The sequence below is a fragment of the Rhipicephalus microplus genome, chromosome 6 (genome assembly GCF_043290135.1).
Source record: "Rhipicephalus microplus isolate Deutch F79 chromosome 6, USDA_Rmic, whole genome shotgun sequence".
Lineage (NCBI taxonomy): Eukaryota > Metazoa > Arthropoda > Arachnida > Ixodida > Ixodidae > Rhipicephalus > Rhipicephalus microplus.
Genome location: NC_134705.1, coordinates 103,585,587 through 103,605,864, shown reverse-complemented (window position 1 = coordinate 103,605,864; position 20,278 = coordinate 103,585,587). Strand labels below are relative to the sequence as shown.

Here is a 20,278-nt window from a genome sequence, read left to right as displayed (position 1 = left end):
AAAATTGCTAATATGTTTTATGAAGCTTAGAGACTTTTACTGCAGGCCCAGTATGTAAGTACTTTCATCAACACCATGTCGCATAAAAAATGTTATAGTCTAAGTGGAAATGTTTACATTTCAGAAAAAAGCGAAGGCACACAACCGTTGTGCACTGATGAAGAACAACAAGCCTCTTCATAATGCGCTTGTTCTTATCCATACGTTTTTTCTTCAGCGCAGTTAACACTGTTGTTTCGAGCAGTCTCTGTTCTCTAAGAAACGAGCTCCCGTGTTTTTGTTTCGAGAAAGAAATGAAGGCAACCCAAAACCTCGCTGCAGTCACTTTTGTGGGAACTCGTGCACAGGTCCTACGTTTGAAGCCGGCTTTCTGCTACTTATTATGGCGAGTTGTTGAAAGCTAGCGATAATTTAGGGTTTTGTTATGACGAACGTTTCTGGTGGCACAGCTGCTGGCATAGTAGTTGTGATCGAAAATAGATAGGTCCGTAATGTGCTAATAATAATAAAGCTAGTGGTGTGCCTGGTGCTGCAGCGTGATGCTGTTATCTTTGTTACATAGACTAGCTTCACATTTCGAAGTGTGCGTTGGGCTCATGGACAAGAAAAACTGCCCGCGAGATGCCTTGTGGTTTGTCTGTGATGATCCTATTATGAATCCTTAAGATATAGCTGTTTTAAATTCAAGGTAATTGACACTGGATATACCATGGAATGGTAAGCAGGTTCATCAGTCACCGGTTAACGAATCACTAGTGATTTGTTTGTGTGTGTATGAGGGCGGTGGTTGTGCGTGTCAATGCGTAGATGTGCGGTTGCGCGAGCTTTATAGAGCATTCTATCATTATTGGTTGCAGCTTGCCTAGGCCCTAGAGTAATCTCAGCTAGTTGTGTTGCGCGCGAATTCAATATCTTGGTATAACGTCCACAAACAAGTATGAGTCCCGCCGGTGTTCCCTGCACTGGTTGATCCTGAACCTTCCCGGTCATATTGAAACAATGCTGCTGCCACACAGTGTGATACTCGACGCAGAGGCCACTGTATTTCTGAATACTGTCGCCTTTATAAATGGTCTCTAGCAACTCAGAATAATTTAGCACAAAGCAGTAGAATCAATGCGTCTAATGAAACCGGCTACTGAACGCAAATCAAATGAAATCCAGATTTATTCACATCTTGAAAGATGCGGGCAAGCTTGGGCAAAAACCGAAACGATTCGCTTCACATAAGCCCAAGTACCGATGTACAAGGCATATATATTTATATATATAGGCAAAAACACAAGCATGCATAAATACTGTTTCAAAGCCAATAAATCGCGTTACACACATGAAAGTAAGAATATCAGAAATATATTCGTAAAATTCGCAGAATCGATGATATGCGAAGCACGAAAGAGAAATGTTGATATGTCAATTTAAAATCAGCCGAACCTTACAAAATGGAGGTCAATTACGCCGCACATGACTTTCGTGTCATGAGTATCATGTTTGAATGTGTCGTTTACCTTCGTCATCTATTCACGTCAGGTGATACCAAATTTAGTAATGTGGAGCTAGCGAAATGGCCACGAGCCCACAATGAGCGTGGTTTGTTGTCATGTCCTTACGTGACACGCGTGTCAAGATGATTATGTTTGCACCAGCCATATATTTTGTCATTCATTGACGTCAAGTAACAGCATATTTGGTATAAGTGGATCTAGCAAAACGGCGGCGAGCGCCTCCAGAAGGGCACAGTGCACTACAATGTAGCATCGACGCGCGTGCACGCTCCATGGGCACAGCGACGCTATACGTTAGCAGAACGTGAGCACTCTTTAGTCTGACGCTAGGCGCGACCAGCGTCCGTCGGCCCGGCTCGACGGCAACCGGCGCGAAATGCGACATGCTGCATTTCGCACCGCTTGCCGACGGAGGGACGCTCGACGCGCTGAAACGCCCTGCGTTAAAGCAACGCAGCCTGGCGCGTGCCTGCGAGCATATGGCAGGAGCGGCGCCTGCGTGGCAACGCCGCCATGACGCGGCAAAATGAACACCGGCGAACATGTGCATCGCGTCAAGCCGAAATGCATTGGCGCCTTGACTGTGGCTTGTAGTCATGTTCGCGGATGACACGCATCTCATGACCACCATGTTTGCACCAGTCGCATACCTTCGTCATTCATTTTCGTCACGTAATACCAATACCATATGTGAATCTTGCGAAACGGCCGCGAGCGTATCATCAGTGTGCCGTGTAGTCATGTTGTTACATGACACGCATCGCATGATTATCATGTTTGCACCAGTCACATAACTTCATCGTCTATTCAAGTACTGTAATACCAAATTTGGTATGTGTGACGCTTACGCAACGTCCGCGAGCGCATCATGAGCATGGCATATATATAGCTATGTTGTTACATCACACGCATGTCACTATTTTAGGTTAGGGTGTGTCGCTTGTGTTCGCCATGCCATCATACCATACCATACCAGTTTTGCAACATGCCATGTGAACAAAAGCACCGCAGGGCATGCAGGACCATGAAATGTAGACCATGACAATCATGACATACATGTCATGATTTTCACGTTATGACAAGTAAAATATGTTTTTCATACAGTCATGTTATGCAATACCAAGTTTGGTATCGATACCATCATCAAAACGGCCAGCAGAGCTAAGAGTCATAGGCGGCTAGATAGATAGATAGATAGATAGATAGATAGATAGATAGATAGATAGATAGATAGATAGATAGATACCATCAAAGTGGCCCAAGTTCTCTGAGAAATTTTTTGCACTTAAAACAACTCAAATACTGTCACTTGAAATTCAAGCAAACACGGTAAATACAAAAAAGAAGCAAAAAGAAAGTATTGTGACAATTAAATCCATTGTTTATATATTATTTACAATCAAAATGCACAGAGTACGCATAGGTGTAAATAAGTATCACGAGGCAATCGTAAAGCAAAATAGTTTTTCATTGATTACTGCAAATGTATCATTCTTCAGTACAATATTTATTCTTGAATGAGAAGACTTACAAAAGTATTCTTCTATATTCTTTGTAGTGCATTCTTCAATTTCGATTTTGTTATACAGCGTACTGCTGAGTAAGTGAGGCAAACACTACCGTAACGTCTGTCTTTCATATGCAGTTCGACAAAAGAGATTGGTCCAGAAGTCTTGTTTTCACAAAGAACAGAAAGAAACATTTCCGCTTCGATTGGCAGGGCTTATAAGATCATGTTGATTTTTAACAGAAAATTTGTATTTTAAGGCTAATTTCAAGTGAAAGAAATTATGTGCTGGCTCAAAGTTTAAACGAACAAAGAAATCTCTTGCGTGCAACGATATGCAACGTTTGTCATAGAAAAATGAGCCATTTTTGAAAAATAAAAATTTTAGGCTTGTGTCTCTGTGTGTAATTTCCCCACACCAAAGAAATCAAATACTATGAAAAAAATAAGCGTAATATAAAGCATTAGTTTTAATAAGACAGGAAGAATGTGTCGAAACTTTGCTGTTAGCAATAAATAGCTTTGGCAATACAACGGGAGTGCTGTGTGTAGACGAGCAGTTTAATTTGATTTTGTGCATGACAGCGCCTCAGTGTTCATTAAATAAACTTGGGAGCCCTGATTTAGATTTTTTATATTATGGTAAATAAATTATATTGACCTAATCGCGTAGTGTTTTGATATGTCAGCTACAGCTGCGTAGTTTTAGCTTTTGATTATCTATTAATTACTATATTAGTCTCTCATCTACTTCAGTAGACTTCATATGTCAAGTGATCCTTCCTTGACTAGCGCTGTCACCATTGCCGTTGCTATCTACGATGCTTACATACCTGAGAGGCATCAAAGTGACTGATAAACATGTATAATAAACACAATTAGAAAAATACTCATGAATTTTTGAGATACGAGCCCGAGAAGTTCTGCGTCGTCGTTGAGTGATATAGCTCTGATATATGCTGGTGCTTCAACCATACTCGCAAAAAGACTCTATACAGGCACCATATGGGGCAAGGATTCGTATAAACCTGTGTATTTTAGGGTGTTATAAGAGGAGAATAACGAGAAAGATAGAAATTCTGAGCACTCATCACGCCATGTAATGGCACAACGAGTGTGCCCTTCAGTTTTTGTCAGAGACTCAAAAAGGGTGACCCATCATTTCTCTCATGAGCAGCCACGAGCAGCATCAACAAAGTCCACACAATTTTTACAGATGTGTGGTGGGCCCCGCGCATAGCCTAAAGAGAACATTGGCGAGTTCAGTGCTGTCGTATACCAGAAGCATCTTGAATTATGGCGTATGCGATACCTTAAAAAGTTTGAATTTCAAAGACAGCTTTCCTTGACGAATTTTGAAGCTCCTCTCAGAATTGCCATGAGAATATATAACGTGCGTCGGTGTCATTTTTTTAAAGATCTTTCTTTGCGTACTTCCCAGCAAGAATTTCGGTCTGTGCTTCTGTTGGTCAGTGTGTCACACGACGCGGTAAAAGTTTCAGTACTGATGCACACCCAAGCCATCGTGATATGCTTGCTGCGCTCGTACTTATGAAGATTGTTAATAAAAAACCAAGGATCACGAATATTTGAGGCAATGATATGTACTTGCGTAAAGTGTGTGTCTCAATGTATATCTCAAATGCAGAGATAAATAATTCTGAAGCGAGGAGCGTTTATTATGCTGCACTAACAATGCGACGCTCTAAACAAAAAAAAAATGTATCCTACGCTTTACTAAAGTGACATGATTCTGCAACCTACCAGTGACCTGCATTCTAGAAAACTTCCATTCGTAGATTACTGGCAGATGATTTCCATATCTAACGGAGCGCCTCCTCACCAATCTTCTCGCACAGAACGTTGATTCAAATTTTTATTTTCTCTCAACAGAAAGAAGACTGTCTTCATTTGACAGCATTTGCCAGAAAAGCACGCAGATATGCGGGCAATATTTTATATATTTTTACATCCTAAAGAGATCTTCATAATAATTTACTGCAATACATATTGCCAAGTTCATTGGCGATTTATTTATAGTTGCTTTATGGTCGAAATAACGCGTAACTGACCAACACAATAAATATTATACTGTTATTTTACCGTCCTTTTATCTGATGTTGTGAGTACCGTCTCCAAGACATGTGACCGAACCATTACATAGCAGTATAAATAAATACTTTGTCTGAATGAGGATAAAATACTTGTCCAAGTTGCAATAGGACGACTGCCGTCTCTGGGCCTTTGGGGGGACCCAGGCTGAAAATGATAAAGCGCCACAAATACGTCAAGCTAAAAACATAAAACGCACTCTACAGCATGGCGCTGCAAAGAGACTGTTTTACATCGAAAGCTGTTAATTATCATCATCCTCATTAACGTTACAGCCTAACTACGTTCACTGCAGGACAAACGCCTCTCCAGAGTCCCGCCAGTCAACTTGGTCCTGTGCTTGCTGCTGCCAATTTATACCCACGAACTTCTTAATCTCATCTGCCCACCTAACTTTCTGTCTCCCCCTAACCCGCTTGCCTTCTCTGGGAATCCAGTTAGTTACCCTGAATGACCAGCGGGCATCCTGTCTACGCGCTACATTCCCGGCTCATGTCCCTATCCTCTTCTTGATTTAAACTATGATATCCTCAACCCCCGTTTGTTTTCTAATCCACTCTGCTCTCTTCTTGTCTTTTAAGGTTACGCCTACCAGTTTTCTTTCCATTACTCGCTGCATCGTCTTCAATTTAGGCTGAACCATCTTGGTAAGTCTCCAGGTTTCTGCTCCATAGCTAAGTACCGGCCAGATGCAGCTGTTATATACCTTCATCTTGAGGAATAGTAGCAATCTACCTCTCATGATTTGAGAGTGCTTGCCAAATGTGCTCTACCCCATTCTTATTCATATATTTACTACAAACTCATGATTCGTCTTCTGGTTATTACCTCTCTCTGTAGACACAGTCTTTTAGAACTTCAAGTGCACTATTATCTATCTCGAAGCGCTCCTCTCTTCCGGGGTTATTCTACATACCTTTTGTTTTTACTGACTAATTTTATGACCCACTTTTCTGCTTTCCTTGTCTAACTTTGTATTCATGAGTTGCAAATCATTCCTTGAGTTACCCAGCAAGGCAATGGCTTCGGTGAAGCGCAGGTTACTAAGGTATTCTCCATTAACTCCTATGCCTAACTTTTCTCACTCGAGGCCTCTGAAAACCTCCTGTAATCACGCATTAAATAGCATTGTGTGATTTTATCCCCCTGCCTCACACCCTTCTTGATTGATATTCTGTGGCTTACCTTATGAAGCAATAAGGTAGCAGTTGATGCCCTGTAGATTTCTTCCAGTATGTTTATATATACTTTATCGACGCCCTGATTCCACAGTGTCTGCATGACTCGTGATATTTATACTGACTCAAACGCCTTCTCGTAATCTATGAAGGCTATCTATACTGGTTGGCTATATTCTGAGCATTTCTCCGTTACCTGATTGATAGTATGAATGTGGTCGATTGTTGAATAGCCTCTCTTACTTTTTGCTCGTTATTTTGTTTGATTGAACTTTAATGTTTTCTTAAGTTAGTTAGCAATTAACTTCGTAAACAGCTTGTATACTACAGAGAGCAAGATGATCAGCCTGTAATTCTTCAAGTCCTTGTCGTCTCCTTTCTTATGTAATATATTTATGTAAGCATTCTTTCAAGACTCTGGTACTCTTCCCGTCAGGAGGCACCTCGTAAACAGGGTGGCTAGTTTTTCTAACGCAATCTGTCCTCCATCTTTCAGCAGATCTGATGTTACCTAATCTTCACCGGCAGCTTTACCTCTTTGAACGCTCTCCAAGGCCTTTCTGACTCCTTCTATCATTAGTGATGGGTTGTCTTGAGGGCCACTGCGAGTTCTTATGGTATTAAGGTCGGGGTTGTCTCAGCTACCGTACAGGTCTCTGTGAAACTCATCTGCTACTTTAGCTATTCTATTCATATTGGTAGTCATTTAGCCTTCTTTGTCCCCAAGTTCGTACATCCGATTTTTGCCTATCCCAAGTTTCCTCTTTACTGCTTTGATGCTTCCTACATTTTTCAGAGCGTATTCACGTCTCTTCATGGTATACCTTCTTACATAGAATACCTTACACCTAATAATCAACTTTGAAAGCTCTGCCAGTTTTATTTTGTTTGGTATACTTGGGGCTTTAATATTTGAACGCTTTTAAATTAGTGTTATTTGTCCCCTGGGACAGCTTGGCAGAGTCCTGTATGAGAACCGTACCTGCAACTTCCACTGCACACTCCATAACAATACTCGTCAGATTATCATTCATTGCGTCAACGCTAAGGCTTTTATCCTCGTTAAGAGGCAAGTAGCTGTTCTGAAGTGAGACTATGAATTCATCTACTTTCCCTTTTAGCCTTAACTCATTGTTTGGCTTCTTGTGTATCAGTTTCTGTCGTTTCTTTTTTAAGTCAAAGTGAATACGAGACTATACCACTCTAAGGTTACTGCATCGAAGCTTGCAAAGCGCTTCCACATCCTGCACGATGTCTGGGTGTGCACTCATTTAAATTATATTTCCTTCTTATTTTCGCCATTAGGGCTCTTCTATGTCCACTCACGGTTTCCTCGTTTTTCATCAAAAGGTATTCAAAATCTCTAAATTATTGCGTTTTGCGAATACCACTAGGAGTCTTCTTTGGAATTTCTAGTACCGATGCCATATACTCACACTGCCTGGTCTCCAGCCTGATTCTTCCTTACCTTTGCATTAAAGTCTCCCGTCAGTATAATATATGGTGTGTTTACCTTACACATTACTGATTCCACGTCTTCAAAGAAGTTTCCATTTGAAGCATCATCATAGCCGGATGTATCTGGATGTATCTTTGTCTTGTATCTCCTATGGAGTTTATTTACGCCACGTATCCTCTTTCGTTATTGCTATAGAATTCCTCTTTGTTGCCAGCTATGTTTCTGTAAATAAAAAACCCCACCACCAATTCTCTTCTGTCAGCCAAGCACCGATAGCAAAGATGTGCCCATTATGTAGCACCGTATAGGCCTCATCTATCTTCCTAACCTCACTGAGCCATAATATATTCCAATAACCACCCCCTAGCTCCTGGAATAGTACAGCTAGACTTGCCTCATTAGAGAAAGTTCTAGCGTTAAAAGTTGCCAAGTTCAGGTTCCAATGGCGGCCTGTCCGAATCCAGTGATTCTTAGAACCCTCTGCTGCGTCGCAGATCTTACCATCGCTGTGGTGAGTGGCTTCGCAGCTGCTGGAGACTGAGTGCCGTGAGTTAACTGGCGTATGCATGTGGGAGGTACTGGAGTTGCCAGATACTGCAAGATAGGGTGGCCAATCTTTCTTTGGCTAGCAAGTGCGTTACCGGCGGTGGTCACCAGTGAGGCCACACCCAAGGCCTCTCAATCTGTTCCATAACCACGCGGATTGTTTTTTTATCCAGTTGGGAACTGCGTGGCACCGGCATTCGAACCACGGAGCTCTTGCATGCGAGGCGGATGCTTTAACCACTACGCAATCGCCACTCCTCCTGCTACAGGAGCTGTTATTAAATTACAACCAGGGTCACGAGCAGTTGTCCGACGCCTCCGCTGGAGTCGCCTCCCCGACGCAGTGGTCTGTGGCTAAAGTACTCGGCTGCTCACCCGCAGGTCGCGGGATCGAATCCCGGCTTCGGTGGTTGCTCTTTCGATGCAGGCGGAAATATCGTAGGCCCATGTGTTCAGACTTGGGTGCCTATTATACGGTGGTTTTGGGACATTAAGCCTCACATATCAATCAATCAATCCACCGCAGCCGCCGGTATCTGATCACATCGCGCGAAATATTAGAACGACCTACCGCCAAAGACACAGTGGTACTCAATTACCGTGTCTGCTTGGTACCAGCGCAGTATTATACTAGTGAGCTACGCCGGTGCTTGTGACTTGTTGAAAAACGTCACAACAAGGGCACAGTGGAGCTCGAACTCGGGTCCGCTGGGCACCAGCCTAGTATTCTACCACTGATCAGAACTGGTACTTGTTACCTGTTGGCCGAATTTCATTAGAGAGGCTTGATGTCGGAAGAACAATCGCATACTTATGACTTATATTGCCTTTTAATATCGCGAAAGAACAATCAGTCGTCCCACAATGCAAAAAACGTAACGAGGGGGCCGTCCGATGCTCCGAACCATTACAAAAGCTTGTTCTTGCTTGCTTGCTTGCTTGTTCCTTTCTTTTGTGGCTCTCACCCACTAAGGGGGATTGGCCAAGAAGCCGGTGGTTAATGCAAGTAAATACCTATAGATTTTCTAGATTAGGGGAATATGAATACTGTGTTTTGACTGTGAAATTATTTTGGCGCATTGTTAAAAAAAAGAAAAAAGAAAAAAAAAGAAAAAAGGGGGGGAGGAGAAATAGTAGAATTTGTTGAATATCTGTGGTGGAATCGTTATATGAAATTCTCTTGAAAGTTGAATCATTGCAGTGTATCAGCTAAATAGTAAGTGGTAGTGTGACTAGTAAAATTCGAGAGCTGATGGCTGACTCAGCAAGGTAATCTTCTTGTGTTATATAAGAATTCGCAGGGAGCCCCGCAGATGTTCCTGTCGCTATGTCCCAATGAAATGGCCCCAAAGACTTGTTTGCTTGCTTGCTTTTTCCTTTCTTTTGTGGCACTCACCCACTAAGGGGAATTGGCCAAGAAGCCGGTGATTAATGCAAGTTAATACCTTTAGGTTTTCTAGACTAGGAAATATGATTACTGCGTTTTGACTGTGAAACTATTTTGGCGCACTGTAAAAAAAAGAAAAAGGGGGAGAGGAGAGAAATAACAGAATTTGTTGAATATCTGAGGTGGAATCGTTATATGAAATTCTCCTCAAAGTTGAATCATTGCAGTGTATCAGCAAAATAAAAAGTGGTAGTATGGCTAGTAAAATTTGAGAGCTGATGGCTGACTCAGCAAGGTAATCTTCTTGTGTTTTATATGAATTCACAGAGAGCCCCGCAGATGTTCCTGTCGCTGGGTCCTAATGAAGTGGCCCCAAAAGACAAAATATTGGGAGTACTAGGTTATATTCCTGGTTTTCTGAATGAAATTGTGAAGCAGTTTTTCCTTTGATTTTTGAAACGGTGACATGTGATAAGAAAATGGTCGATATGTTCAGGTTCGTTACAGCTTGAGCACAGAGGGGATGACACCAGACCAGACCTGTTTAAGTAGAAATTAAGAGGTGGTACACGGCAACGTAATTTTGTTATCAAGACTTCCAATTTACGCGTTGGACACCATTTATTATTCCATGTGAAGTGCAGGTGCGAGAAATCTGGATTTGGTATCATGATTTTTGATGAGTCTTCAAGAAGGGAAAGTTTTCTAAACCTCGCTGCTGTTATATGAGCTGTAGGAGGCATGATTGGCACAATCGGAAGATCAAGAGATGTTCGCGCAAGTGTGTCAGCCATCTCGTTTATAAATATACTACGATGGCCTGGCACCCATATCATTCGCACGAGACTAATGTTTGCTGGGATTTTTGATTTAAAAGTTTCTAGTACTGCTGATGTCGACGACGATGATAACAATGGACACACGGAATACGAGTCAGACACTATCAGAGCTGTCGAATGAGTCGCAGGATGTTTACAAATAGCTAGTATAACGGCCATTGATTTCGCTTGAAATATTGGTGTATAATCTTGTTTTCTTATTATCTTTGGCGGATACCCACTTCAGCCGTTTTCTGATCGTCGTCAGCCACTGCATGAACAATTAACACGAAATTCTTCGCAAGTGCTTAACAGATACCACATTTCTCAGACGAATGACCAAAAATAGCATAGCAAATGCCATCCTCCTATCCAAAAGTTTATTATTATTGCCATTGGATGTCAAGCTAGTGTGCTTGCAGTAGTTACCGAAGGAGTGCTTTGAAAAGGCTATAAGAGGGTGCTCTTCTAGCTTTCGGTGTGAGTGTGGTTCGCCTTCAGCGCAGGTCTGGCGTTTTTTCATGTGCAATGCTTAATCTTAGCACGAGCAATTGTTCAGCTGTCGAAAAATTTGCAAAAGTAACATTGAACAAAAGTTCGTCAGTAGAGGGCCCTTACTCTACCGTTAATAGTTCCCTCTGAGTGAAAACATTGCCAACAGCTGCACAATAACAGTATTTACTTAGCCACCATTCTCTCTCAGGGCTACTGGTCGTCCTTAAAATTTCTCCTTTAGATACCACCCTCTTGAATTCACATGAGCAAGTTTTCGGAGAACGAATGCCGCCCCCAAGACTAGCCTTGTAATAGAGGCACGAGTAATCTTGGAAAGCCAAGCTTGAAAGCTGCTATTATTGCACCACCACTCTGTTGCTTAGACCACTGCTTACAGGTAATGGTGTTATAAATTGTGTCACCATAATTCTACACTCTGACTGATGTAAGGTGGGCAGACTGAATTCCAAGACAACTACACAAACATATTTGATATAACGCGAGGTAAATTTCAAGATAAGTTTATTAAGCAGAGACTTATGAAAGTAAAATAAAAAAGATGTAGTTGTTTTGATGTGGCCTAGATGTCAACAAAATTTACTTCTCTGGGCACACTACTGAAGGCTGATTGTCACATTTACGTGCAGTTTCCGTATTCTGGACGCCTCCATGACTTCAAAAAGAGGTCCATGAGGTGCTTGGTAGGGGCTGAACCTGGCTCGCTACGCAACTGTGTAGCAAGATCACCATTTTTCTGCGCTACAGTGGCGTGTTCATTCCCAGCTTATCCAGAATGGCTCGCTTACTAGCCGTGATAGAATGTCGCCTCCGCAATGACTAGTTGAGCCTCGACAAGCTTTTCTGTGGCATTGTGAAGCTGGCGACCGGACGATGCACGTACTTGTAACTGAATATTTATAAACGGCCAGATGGCACGCTGAGTTGGTCTTTCTACAATTTTGTTTATATTTCTGTAAAGCGCACTGAAAAACATGTACGAGGAGATGTAGACAGGAGGGCGCCTAACCAACGTTTTCGAACAGACGTGGCACATTTATGCTCACCACTGTGCGCAGTCGCAAAGTGCTTTGGCTAGGCTCACAAAGCAAAAATTAAATGCAACAATGACTTGTCCTTTATTAAATCAATCAACCAAATCAATTTATGCATATATCTGTTTTACAATTAGATGTCATCGTACCTATCTATGTATCTGGCTATTCAGCCATGTTCAAAAGCTTACAACACCGTAGCAGCAAGGACTGTTTAGATGCACGCCTTTAGGCTGCACTCTTGAAGAATTTCACCTCTAGCGCAAGCCGCAGAAATCTAGGGCAAGCCACGCTATTTTCTGTAGATCAGTTAGGCAGTTGTATTTTGAGTATAGGAGTTACGGCTGTCTGTAGTGGTACTAGCAGTACAAGTACTAGCACTTGTGGTAGCTGTAGGTTTAGTAATAGTAGTAATGGTAGTAGTATAAACGACAAGAGCAAAAATTACACCGTTGGCATTACAAGGAGAAGATGGTACGATCAAATGAATGTTCAATATGCCTGACTGGTCTTCCGCGGCTAGCATCAAGTTGCTTTTGCTGGGCATCATGAAACACTTACCCCACTTGGACCAGCAATGAGACTTGAGGGGCTTGATGGCCGCGGAGACTGAAAAGAGTACCGCATGGCAATCTTGATACTAGTCCTAATAGACGTAATCCTTTCCAACGTTTTGCGCCTCCTAACCTATCGCGAAGAGCTCTTTGCTCGCGAAACTGTTACACATTACTTTAGTTTTTTGCATATTTATTTTCATACCTACTTTCCTGCTTCCCGTGTCCACTTCTGCAATCCTGAGTTGAAATTTGTCTCCTGAGTTACTCATCAAGGTAAAGTCAATGTCATCAAGGCGTGTATTACCTTTTTGCGTCTATGTTCATGCACTTCAGCTACCCGTGACGTACACTCTCAAAGTAACAATCACATAGAAGTAGCCAACTAATTCGCAAGGCAGATGCACGCCCCTCGTCAGTCGACAGGAAACGTCAAAGTGGGAGTGCGACCACTCCGATACTCCGGACTTTTTAAAACCAACAATGTCAACTTTGAGTGAGACAGGAAAAAGTTAAGAGAGAATAGATGCCTGCGTAGGATGGTCATCAATAGCACTAAGGTGGCGTTAGCTCGCAAGTTCCGAAGTTCTTTGTGGTGGTACACATGCATAATGCTCCAATCGGAGGTTGTCGTGCTTGTTATTACCAGTGCGATTTTCTGCCATTGTCTTGTGAGTAGGTTCCTCACTTTGTGTCAGGTGGACGTCTTCTGGTAAGCTGTACAAACATCTAAACTAATATCATTTGCCTCAGGATAAAAGACCGATTTGGGTAACGAATCAGTCAAGCTAAGAAATGGTGATATAAGCAACCACCAACGGGTCATGATACCAGCCAAAGCTTGCAGTATATATTATAAAGATATTCGTTTCATTGCTGGGGGCTTTACCAGTACTACAGTGGCCTCTACTGGTGCACTGTAGCTTTAAGGTAATGTAATGTCAAGAGACTGATAGGCTTGCCTTGATTATATGACCTTCAAGGTTTTGAGTTATGGCATCTGATGTCTGAATTGACTTCTAATATTCACAAAATCTCAGTGATTTCACACATGAGAGACTTTGCTAGTAATTTTCATCATCTGTAGAATTAGTTCTTGATTTTAACGGTGGTTTTATGAAAAATCATAAGAACAAACGTGACGAGCATCCGCGTTGAACTAGCACTTCCGTTGAAGCATTGCCATAATTTGGTGTCGGTGCACTAAACGCCGCTCTGACGCCGAAATGGTATGAAATGGTGACTTTACCTGCAAGAAAACTGAAGGTGGAAAATCCCGGTACAAATCTGCCCATGCCACTAGTCTGTTGACAGCGTTGTCGAATGTAATGATAAGTTGACGCTCGCGTTCTATACGTATAGAAATTCAGTGCGAAGATGCATCTCTTGAATCCCAAGCCCGCAGGACAAGTCAGCGTGTTGATAAGGAATATTGGTGTGCCGACGTGAGAAAGGGCTATTATGTTTTGTGGAACTCAGGGACATTTACTGCTTGCTCAGTATGTATGTATTTGTATCGACATAATCTCGCGGAAAAATATGGATGACTAAGCAGTAATCTTTACATTTCGGAGGAAGACGATGACAGACAACCCTTGTACATTGATGAAGAACAACCAGCCTCTTTTCAAGGGTCTTCTTACTTATCCGCACTTTTTTAATGAACGTAGTTGATATTGCTGCTTCCGGCAGTAAGCACTCCGTTCTGTAAAAAACGAGCTAGTCGTCCTTTCTTCGAGAAAAAAATATTGGCGACCCAGCACCTCGCTGCAGTCCCTCTTATGGCGATTTGCGCCTGAGTCGTACCGTCGATGCAGGCTTTCTGCTACTTCGTGAGGCGAATTATCGAAAGCAAGCACTAACATAGGCTTCAGTATCACGAATGTATCAGGTGACACAGCTGCTGGCTTAGGGGCTCTTATCAGATAATCAATAGGTCCGTAATGTAGTAACAAAAATAGAGCTAGTGGTGTGCCTGATGCTGCATCGTCGTTGCATTAGCTTGTTTCACATTTCGAAGGGTGCGTTGGGCTCATAAACAGAAAAACTTTCCGCGAGATGCATTGTCATTTTGCCGGTGGTACTCCTGTCAATGAATCATTGAGATGTAGCTGTTTTCAATTAAAGTAAATGACACTGGATGTACCACGGAATGAAAGCAGGTTCATTAGTCACCGGTTAATGAAGCACCGCTGGTTTGTATGTGTGTGTGTGTGTGAGGTGGGGGCGCTCACATGTCGGTACGTGCACGTGCGAGTGCGCGAGCTTTATTGAACATTCCAGCATTATTGATTTCAGCTTGCGTAGGCTCTATAATGGTCTTATCTACTTACTTTGCGCGCGAATTCAATATCTTGTTATAACGTACTCAAAGAGCATTGAGTCCCACGTGTGTTTCCTGCGCTGACTAATCGTGAATCAACCCGGTCACACCTAAATAATATTGCTGCCTCGCATAGTGATGCTCAACACAGGGGCCACCGTTTTACTGAACGCTTTTTCCTTTGAAAACAGCCTCTAGCAACTTGGACTGATTTAGCACAAAGCAGCAGAATCAAAATGTTTAATTAAACAAAGTTCTGAACGCAAATCAAATTTTGTTTACATCTTGAAAGATGCGAGCAAGCTTGGGCAAAAATCGAAACAGTTTGCTTTAGGAAAGCCCAAACACCAATGTACAAGAATACAGTCGAAAACAATAGCACGTACAAATACTGTTTCGCATTTATGTGTAACGCGAAGCCGATAATTTGCGTTACACACATAAAAGTAAGATTATCAGAAATATTTTCTTAAAAACTAATTCAAATACTGTCACTAATGATTCAAACCTACGTGGTAAATACACAAAAACAAGCAAAAAGAAACAATGTGACGATTGAAACCAAGGTTTACATAATATATACATGCAAAATGCACAAATTATGTATAAATGTGAATATGTACCGCGAGGCGATCGTGAAGCTAAACAGTTTGCAATATATAGTGCAAATGTAACATTCTTCCGTAGAGTATCATTTCTTGCATGAAAAGATTTACGAGAGTGTTCCTTTATATTGTTACGAGCAACTTATTTATTAAATATATGCGATATTCCGAGCTCAGCGAACAAGATGGCGCCAGTTCATCAACAACCAGCCGTTGTCTTTTTCTTTCATGCAGCAAGGCTGCGGCGGCTGTTCTGTATCATAATCCCCCAGTGGTAGAAGCACCATCTAACTATTTGAGTTACTCGCATGTGGTAGAAAGAGGGTGATAAAGCTTTAGTCGAGCCATGTGCACGATGTCTCTCAAAGGTGACGATGATGGCGTTGGATCGGCTGGAAAGATTTCATATGTAACATCAGTCACCTGGCGAACGACATGGTATAGCCCAGTGTAGCGTGATAGCAGTTTTTCAGAAAGGCCTACACGCCGAGTGCAGAATCAGAGAAAGACGAGGGAACCTGGTGAAAAGTGCACGTTTCAATAATTGGAATCGTAGAGCTGTCTTTCGTGCTCCAGTGAGGTCTGCAGATGGCTGCCGGTGAGTTTGCGTGCGTGGTCGGCTTGCGCGATGGCTTCGCCGGCATACTCAGTGACTCAGCGCAGCAAGCTGTCAAAGGGTAGAGCGGGTTCTCGGCCGTATAGAAGATAGAATGGCAAATAGCCAACAGAGTCACGACACGACAAATTATATGTGAACGTCACAAATAAAAATTGAACATCCCAGTCCTGGTGGTCAGCCACTATTTATTTAGAAAGCATGTCGGTTATAGTGCGGTTGAGGCGCTTAGTAAGACCGTTCGTTTGCAGATGGTATAAAATGGCAAACTTGTGATTGGCAGAGCAAGAGCGCAGGATTTTGTCAACGACAGCTGATAAGAAGGTCCAGCCCCAGTCAGTGAAAAGATTGCGTAGAGCCCCGTGTACTAAAATAATATCGTATACTAGAAAGTCCGCCACATTGGTTGCGCAGCTCGTCGGAAGTGCTCGCGTGATAGCGTACCGTGTCGCATAGTCAGTGGCGACAGATATCCATTTGTTGCCTGAGCTGGAGATCGGCAGGTCGATGCCAACTCGAAAAAAAAGGTTCAGTGGAAATGTCGATCGGCTGAAGGAATCCAGCTGGCAGGGAAGATGGCTTTTTGTGGCACTGGCAGGGCTCACAAGCGGTGACGTAGCATTGAACAAAGCGGGCAAGACCAGGTCAAAAGAAACGACGACGTACACGGTCGTATGTGCGAGAGACACCCAAGTTGCCCGCCGAAGGAGCGTCATCAAGTTGGTTGGGGACAGTCGCACGAAGATGTGCTGGTAGGACGGGGAGTAAGTCATGGCCATACGGATCGAGGTTGCGGCAATGCGGGATCCCGTCTTTGACCAGGAACATTTGTGAGATGCGTCGTGAAGCATTGACTCGAGCTCGTCAATGATAGTTCGCAGGGAAGCATCCTGGCGTTGTTGGTGGCCAAGGTTGAGTACCTGTGTCAAAGACAGAGAAGGTCTGGAAAGGTGTCAGTATGAGCAGCTTCTTCCACAGGGTTGCGTGATAAACATAGCGCATCTTGAAGAAACCGCCCTGTTTTGTACGTTAAGGAGAACGTGTATTCTTGTGAACGTAAGGACCAACGCGCGAGGCTACCTGTGGGATCCATGAATGAGGTCAGCCAGCTCAGCACGTGGTGATCGGTGACTACTTGGAATGCACGTCCGTATAAGTTTGGGCGAAACTTGGCGACTGCCTACACAAGAGCGAGGCACTAACGTTTCTTGATTGAATAGTTGCGCTTAGCGGTAGATAGCGTTGGGCTTGCATATGCTATATTACGGTCAAGTTCACGTTGGTTTTTCAATAGGACTACTCCTGTGCCGTGCCCACTAGCTTCAGTGCGGACCTTAATTGAAGGTGATGGATCGAAGTGAGCTGAAATTCGAGGTTTTTTAAGGGAGGTCGTGAGCTGGGAGAAAAATTATGCTTGATCAGCGCCCCAGAAAAGCGGCGTGTCCTTCTTCAGGAGGTTTGTGTGTGGGTGTGCATTTATTGCGAAGTCCTTAACAAAGCGTCGGAAATAGGAGCACAAGCCCACAAAACTGCGAACATCCTTTATGGACTTCGTAACAGGAAAGTCCGTGACGGTGCGAATTTTGTCGGTATCTTGGCGGACTCCTGCGGCGTCGAAGAGGTGGCAAAGTATGGTTATTTGACGACGCGCGAAGTGGCATTTTGAAGAGTTCAATTGAAGTCAAGCTCGACAAAAACATCAATAATTGCCTATAAACGATCGATATGGGAGTTGAATGTGGGCGAGAAAATGATAACGTCGTCTAATAACATAAGCAGGTTGACCATTTAAACCCTTGGAGAAGTGAATCCATCATTCTTTCGAATGTGGCCAGCGCTATAAGAGAACAAAGGGCATAACTTTGATGTAATAAAGACCGTCAGAATTGACGAATGCGGTCTTCTCACGGTCCATATTGTCTACAGCAATCTGCCAATGGACATATCGAAGGTCGATAGTGGAAAAATACGTAGCACTGTAAAGGCAGTTACAGCACTAACGATTCCAGGCAACGGGTAATTATCTTTCTTCGTAATTTTGTTGAAGTGCTGAGAGTCTATACGAAAGCGCCATGTTCCATCCTTCTTTCTTATCAGAACAACAGGAGAAGCCCAGGTGCTACACGAGGGCTCGATATGTCTTTTGCAAGCATCTTTTCGACTTCCTATTGTGCGACTCTACGCTCGGACGCGCAAACACGGTATGGACGTCGGTGAACGGTACTCATGTTACCAATATTGATGTGATGAGTAACAACACTCGTTAGGCTAAAGGCCATGCTGGCGAAATCGAAAATGTCCCTATAGGACTCCAGGACGTGACGGAGGGCTTTCGCTCGATCAAGAGCGAGGTCTGATGGTACCATGCGGTCAACTTCGATGCCCGATGAACGTGGTAAAAATTCGTAACGGTCGGAGGCACGGCAATTATCCACTCTGAAGGGCTCAACCATGTGGCCTTGTAGGGCAATAATTTTGGCTAGGGAGATACCTTTAAAAACATTTGGGCACTAAGGGCTAAATTGACAATAGGAAGGCATGTGTGGTTTTCAAGAACTGTCAAAATCGTGCGCGGGACAGCTATGACATGCGTAAACATCACGGCTTGAATCGGTGCCACAATGTAATCGCCGTCAGGTACAGGTGGCGTAGAGAAGAGGTCGATGTGTGTAACACCATTAGGCGGAAGGCGTTCCAAATTAGTGCAGCAAAGACGCCTTTGGGGTGGGTTGGTCGGATTGAAAAGTAGAGGCATCTCAATGTCAAGACAGCCGGCTGAACAATCTATAAGGGCCGAGTGAGCGGTCATAAAATCCATACGTAGAGTAGATCATGAGGGCAATTGCTTATAACGGTGAAAAGAACAGCAGTGCTTCTGCCGGTAATAGTCACACGGGCAGAGCACACGCCAATGAAGACAGCAGTTCCCCCATCGGCGACTCGAACGGCTCGGTACAAGGTGGGTGTGACAAATTTCTTTAGGTGGCGATGAAGAGCAGCACTCATTATGAACACATACTTGCCGATAGTGATCTACGCGCACACAGGTGCATTGTCTAAAGTAACGTACGTCCAAAAGATTCCCGGTGGTCGTTAATGTTACCCGAGGATTTCTTGCAGAAATAATCGTCATGCAGGTCCACCTCCAGAAGCTGCGCTGCCTAGTTTTCCGGTCGGGGGCGGTGCGAATAGGTCGGAGAGGTAGGACGGCGTTGTGGGGGCGAACGCGATTGACGACCAGCAGGGGATGTTGAGTGGGCCTAGTGGGGTCCCGTCAATAGTTCCGGCAGAATCAGAGGATGTGGTCGGCAGAGGAGAATCGAATTCCAATGCTGAAGATAACAGGTGGACAGAAGTGGCCTGGGGAGGAGGCCCATGGTGTGCCGGCAAAGCCCAGTGACTGAGGCTGTGGTGAGCGATGTGACTAACGATCGGTAGTTGAAGCATATGGGCTTGTCGTCCTGCGTACGCTGTATGGACAAATTTCGCTGTCCAACGTAGTTGGAACCAAAGCGAGGAGCGGAGGGGCGACGATAAAAAGGCTCGGCAGAGTAGACTGGTTAAACAGGGTGTAAGCTGACGTTCGATAATTCTTGACAAACGACGTGCTTGTATCAGTGAGATCGTGGACGGATCAGGCGTTGGGAATAGAGTGACTACTGGTTGAGTTGCTTCGACCTCGCAACGAATGATGTGGGTGAGGTTGTCACATTAGAGAACTTGGCGGAAGGCGTCATCGCAAAAAGAAGTAGCTGCTGTGTTTGACAGGCACGTGATGCCGTGGGTGACGGGGCGGGTTTAGCCTGTTCTAGACAGCGGCATTCTGTCAGGATTGTGTCGATGCTCGTGATATGATTAAAAACCTGCGGGTTGAAGGTATCATCAGCAATCCTTTTGAGCACATGATTAACTTTCTCGTGTTCCGACATCTGGTGGTCGACCTTGCTGGGAAGCACCAAGACGTCAAGAATGTATGAGACATATGATTCCGTAGACGTCTGGGCGCGAGTGGTGAGAGTCTTCTTGGCAGCCGGCTGACGACCAGATGAATTGCCAAGAAGATCATTGATCTTCGTTTTGAACAGATCCCAGCTTGTTATTTCGGCTTCATTGGTTTCGAA

The 20,278-nt window shown here is 43.6% G+C and overlaps 1 protein-coding gene across 7 annotated transcripts in view; it reads right to left on the bottom strand.

Moving 5' to 3' along the window:
• Nucleotides 1-20,278, bottom strand: part of LOC119183125 (uncharacterized) — a 182,753-nt gene that overhangs the window by 79,808 nt on the left and 82,667 nt on the right. For 5 of the 7 annotated variants that reach the window (XM_075866328.1, XM_075866329.1, XM_075866333.1 and 2 more), the window contains exon 8: nucleotides 12,621-12,668. The exons of the other annotated variants lie outside the window; for them this stretch is intronic. In XM_075866328.1, coding sequence (XP_075722443.1) covers nucleotides 12,621-12,668 — 48 coding nt within the window. The remainder of the gene's footprint in view (nucleotides 1-12,620; nucleotides 12,669-20,278) is intronic. 7 annotated transcript variants of the gene reach the window in all.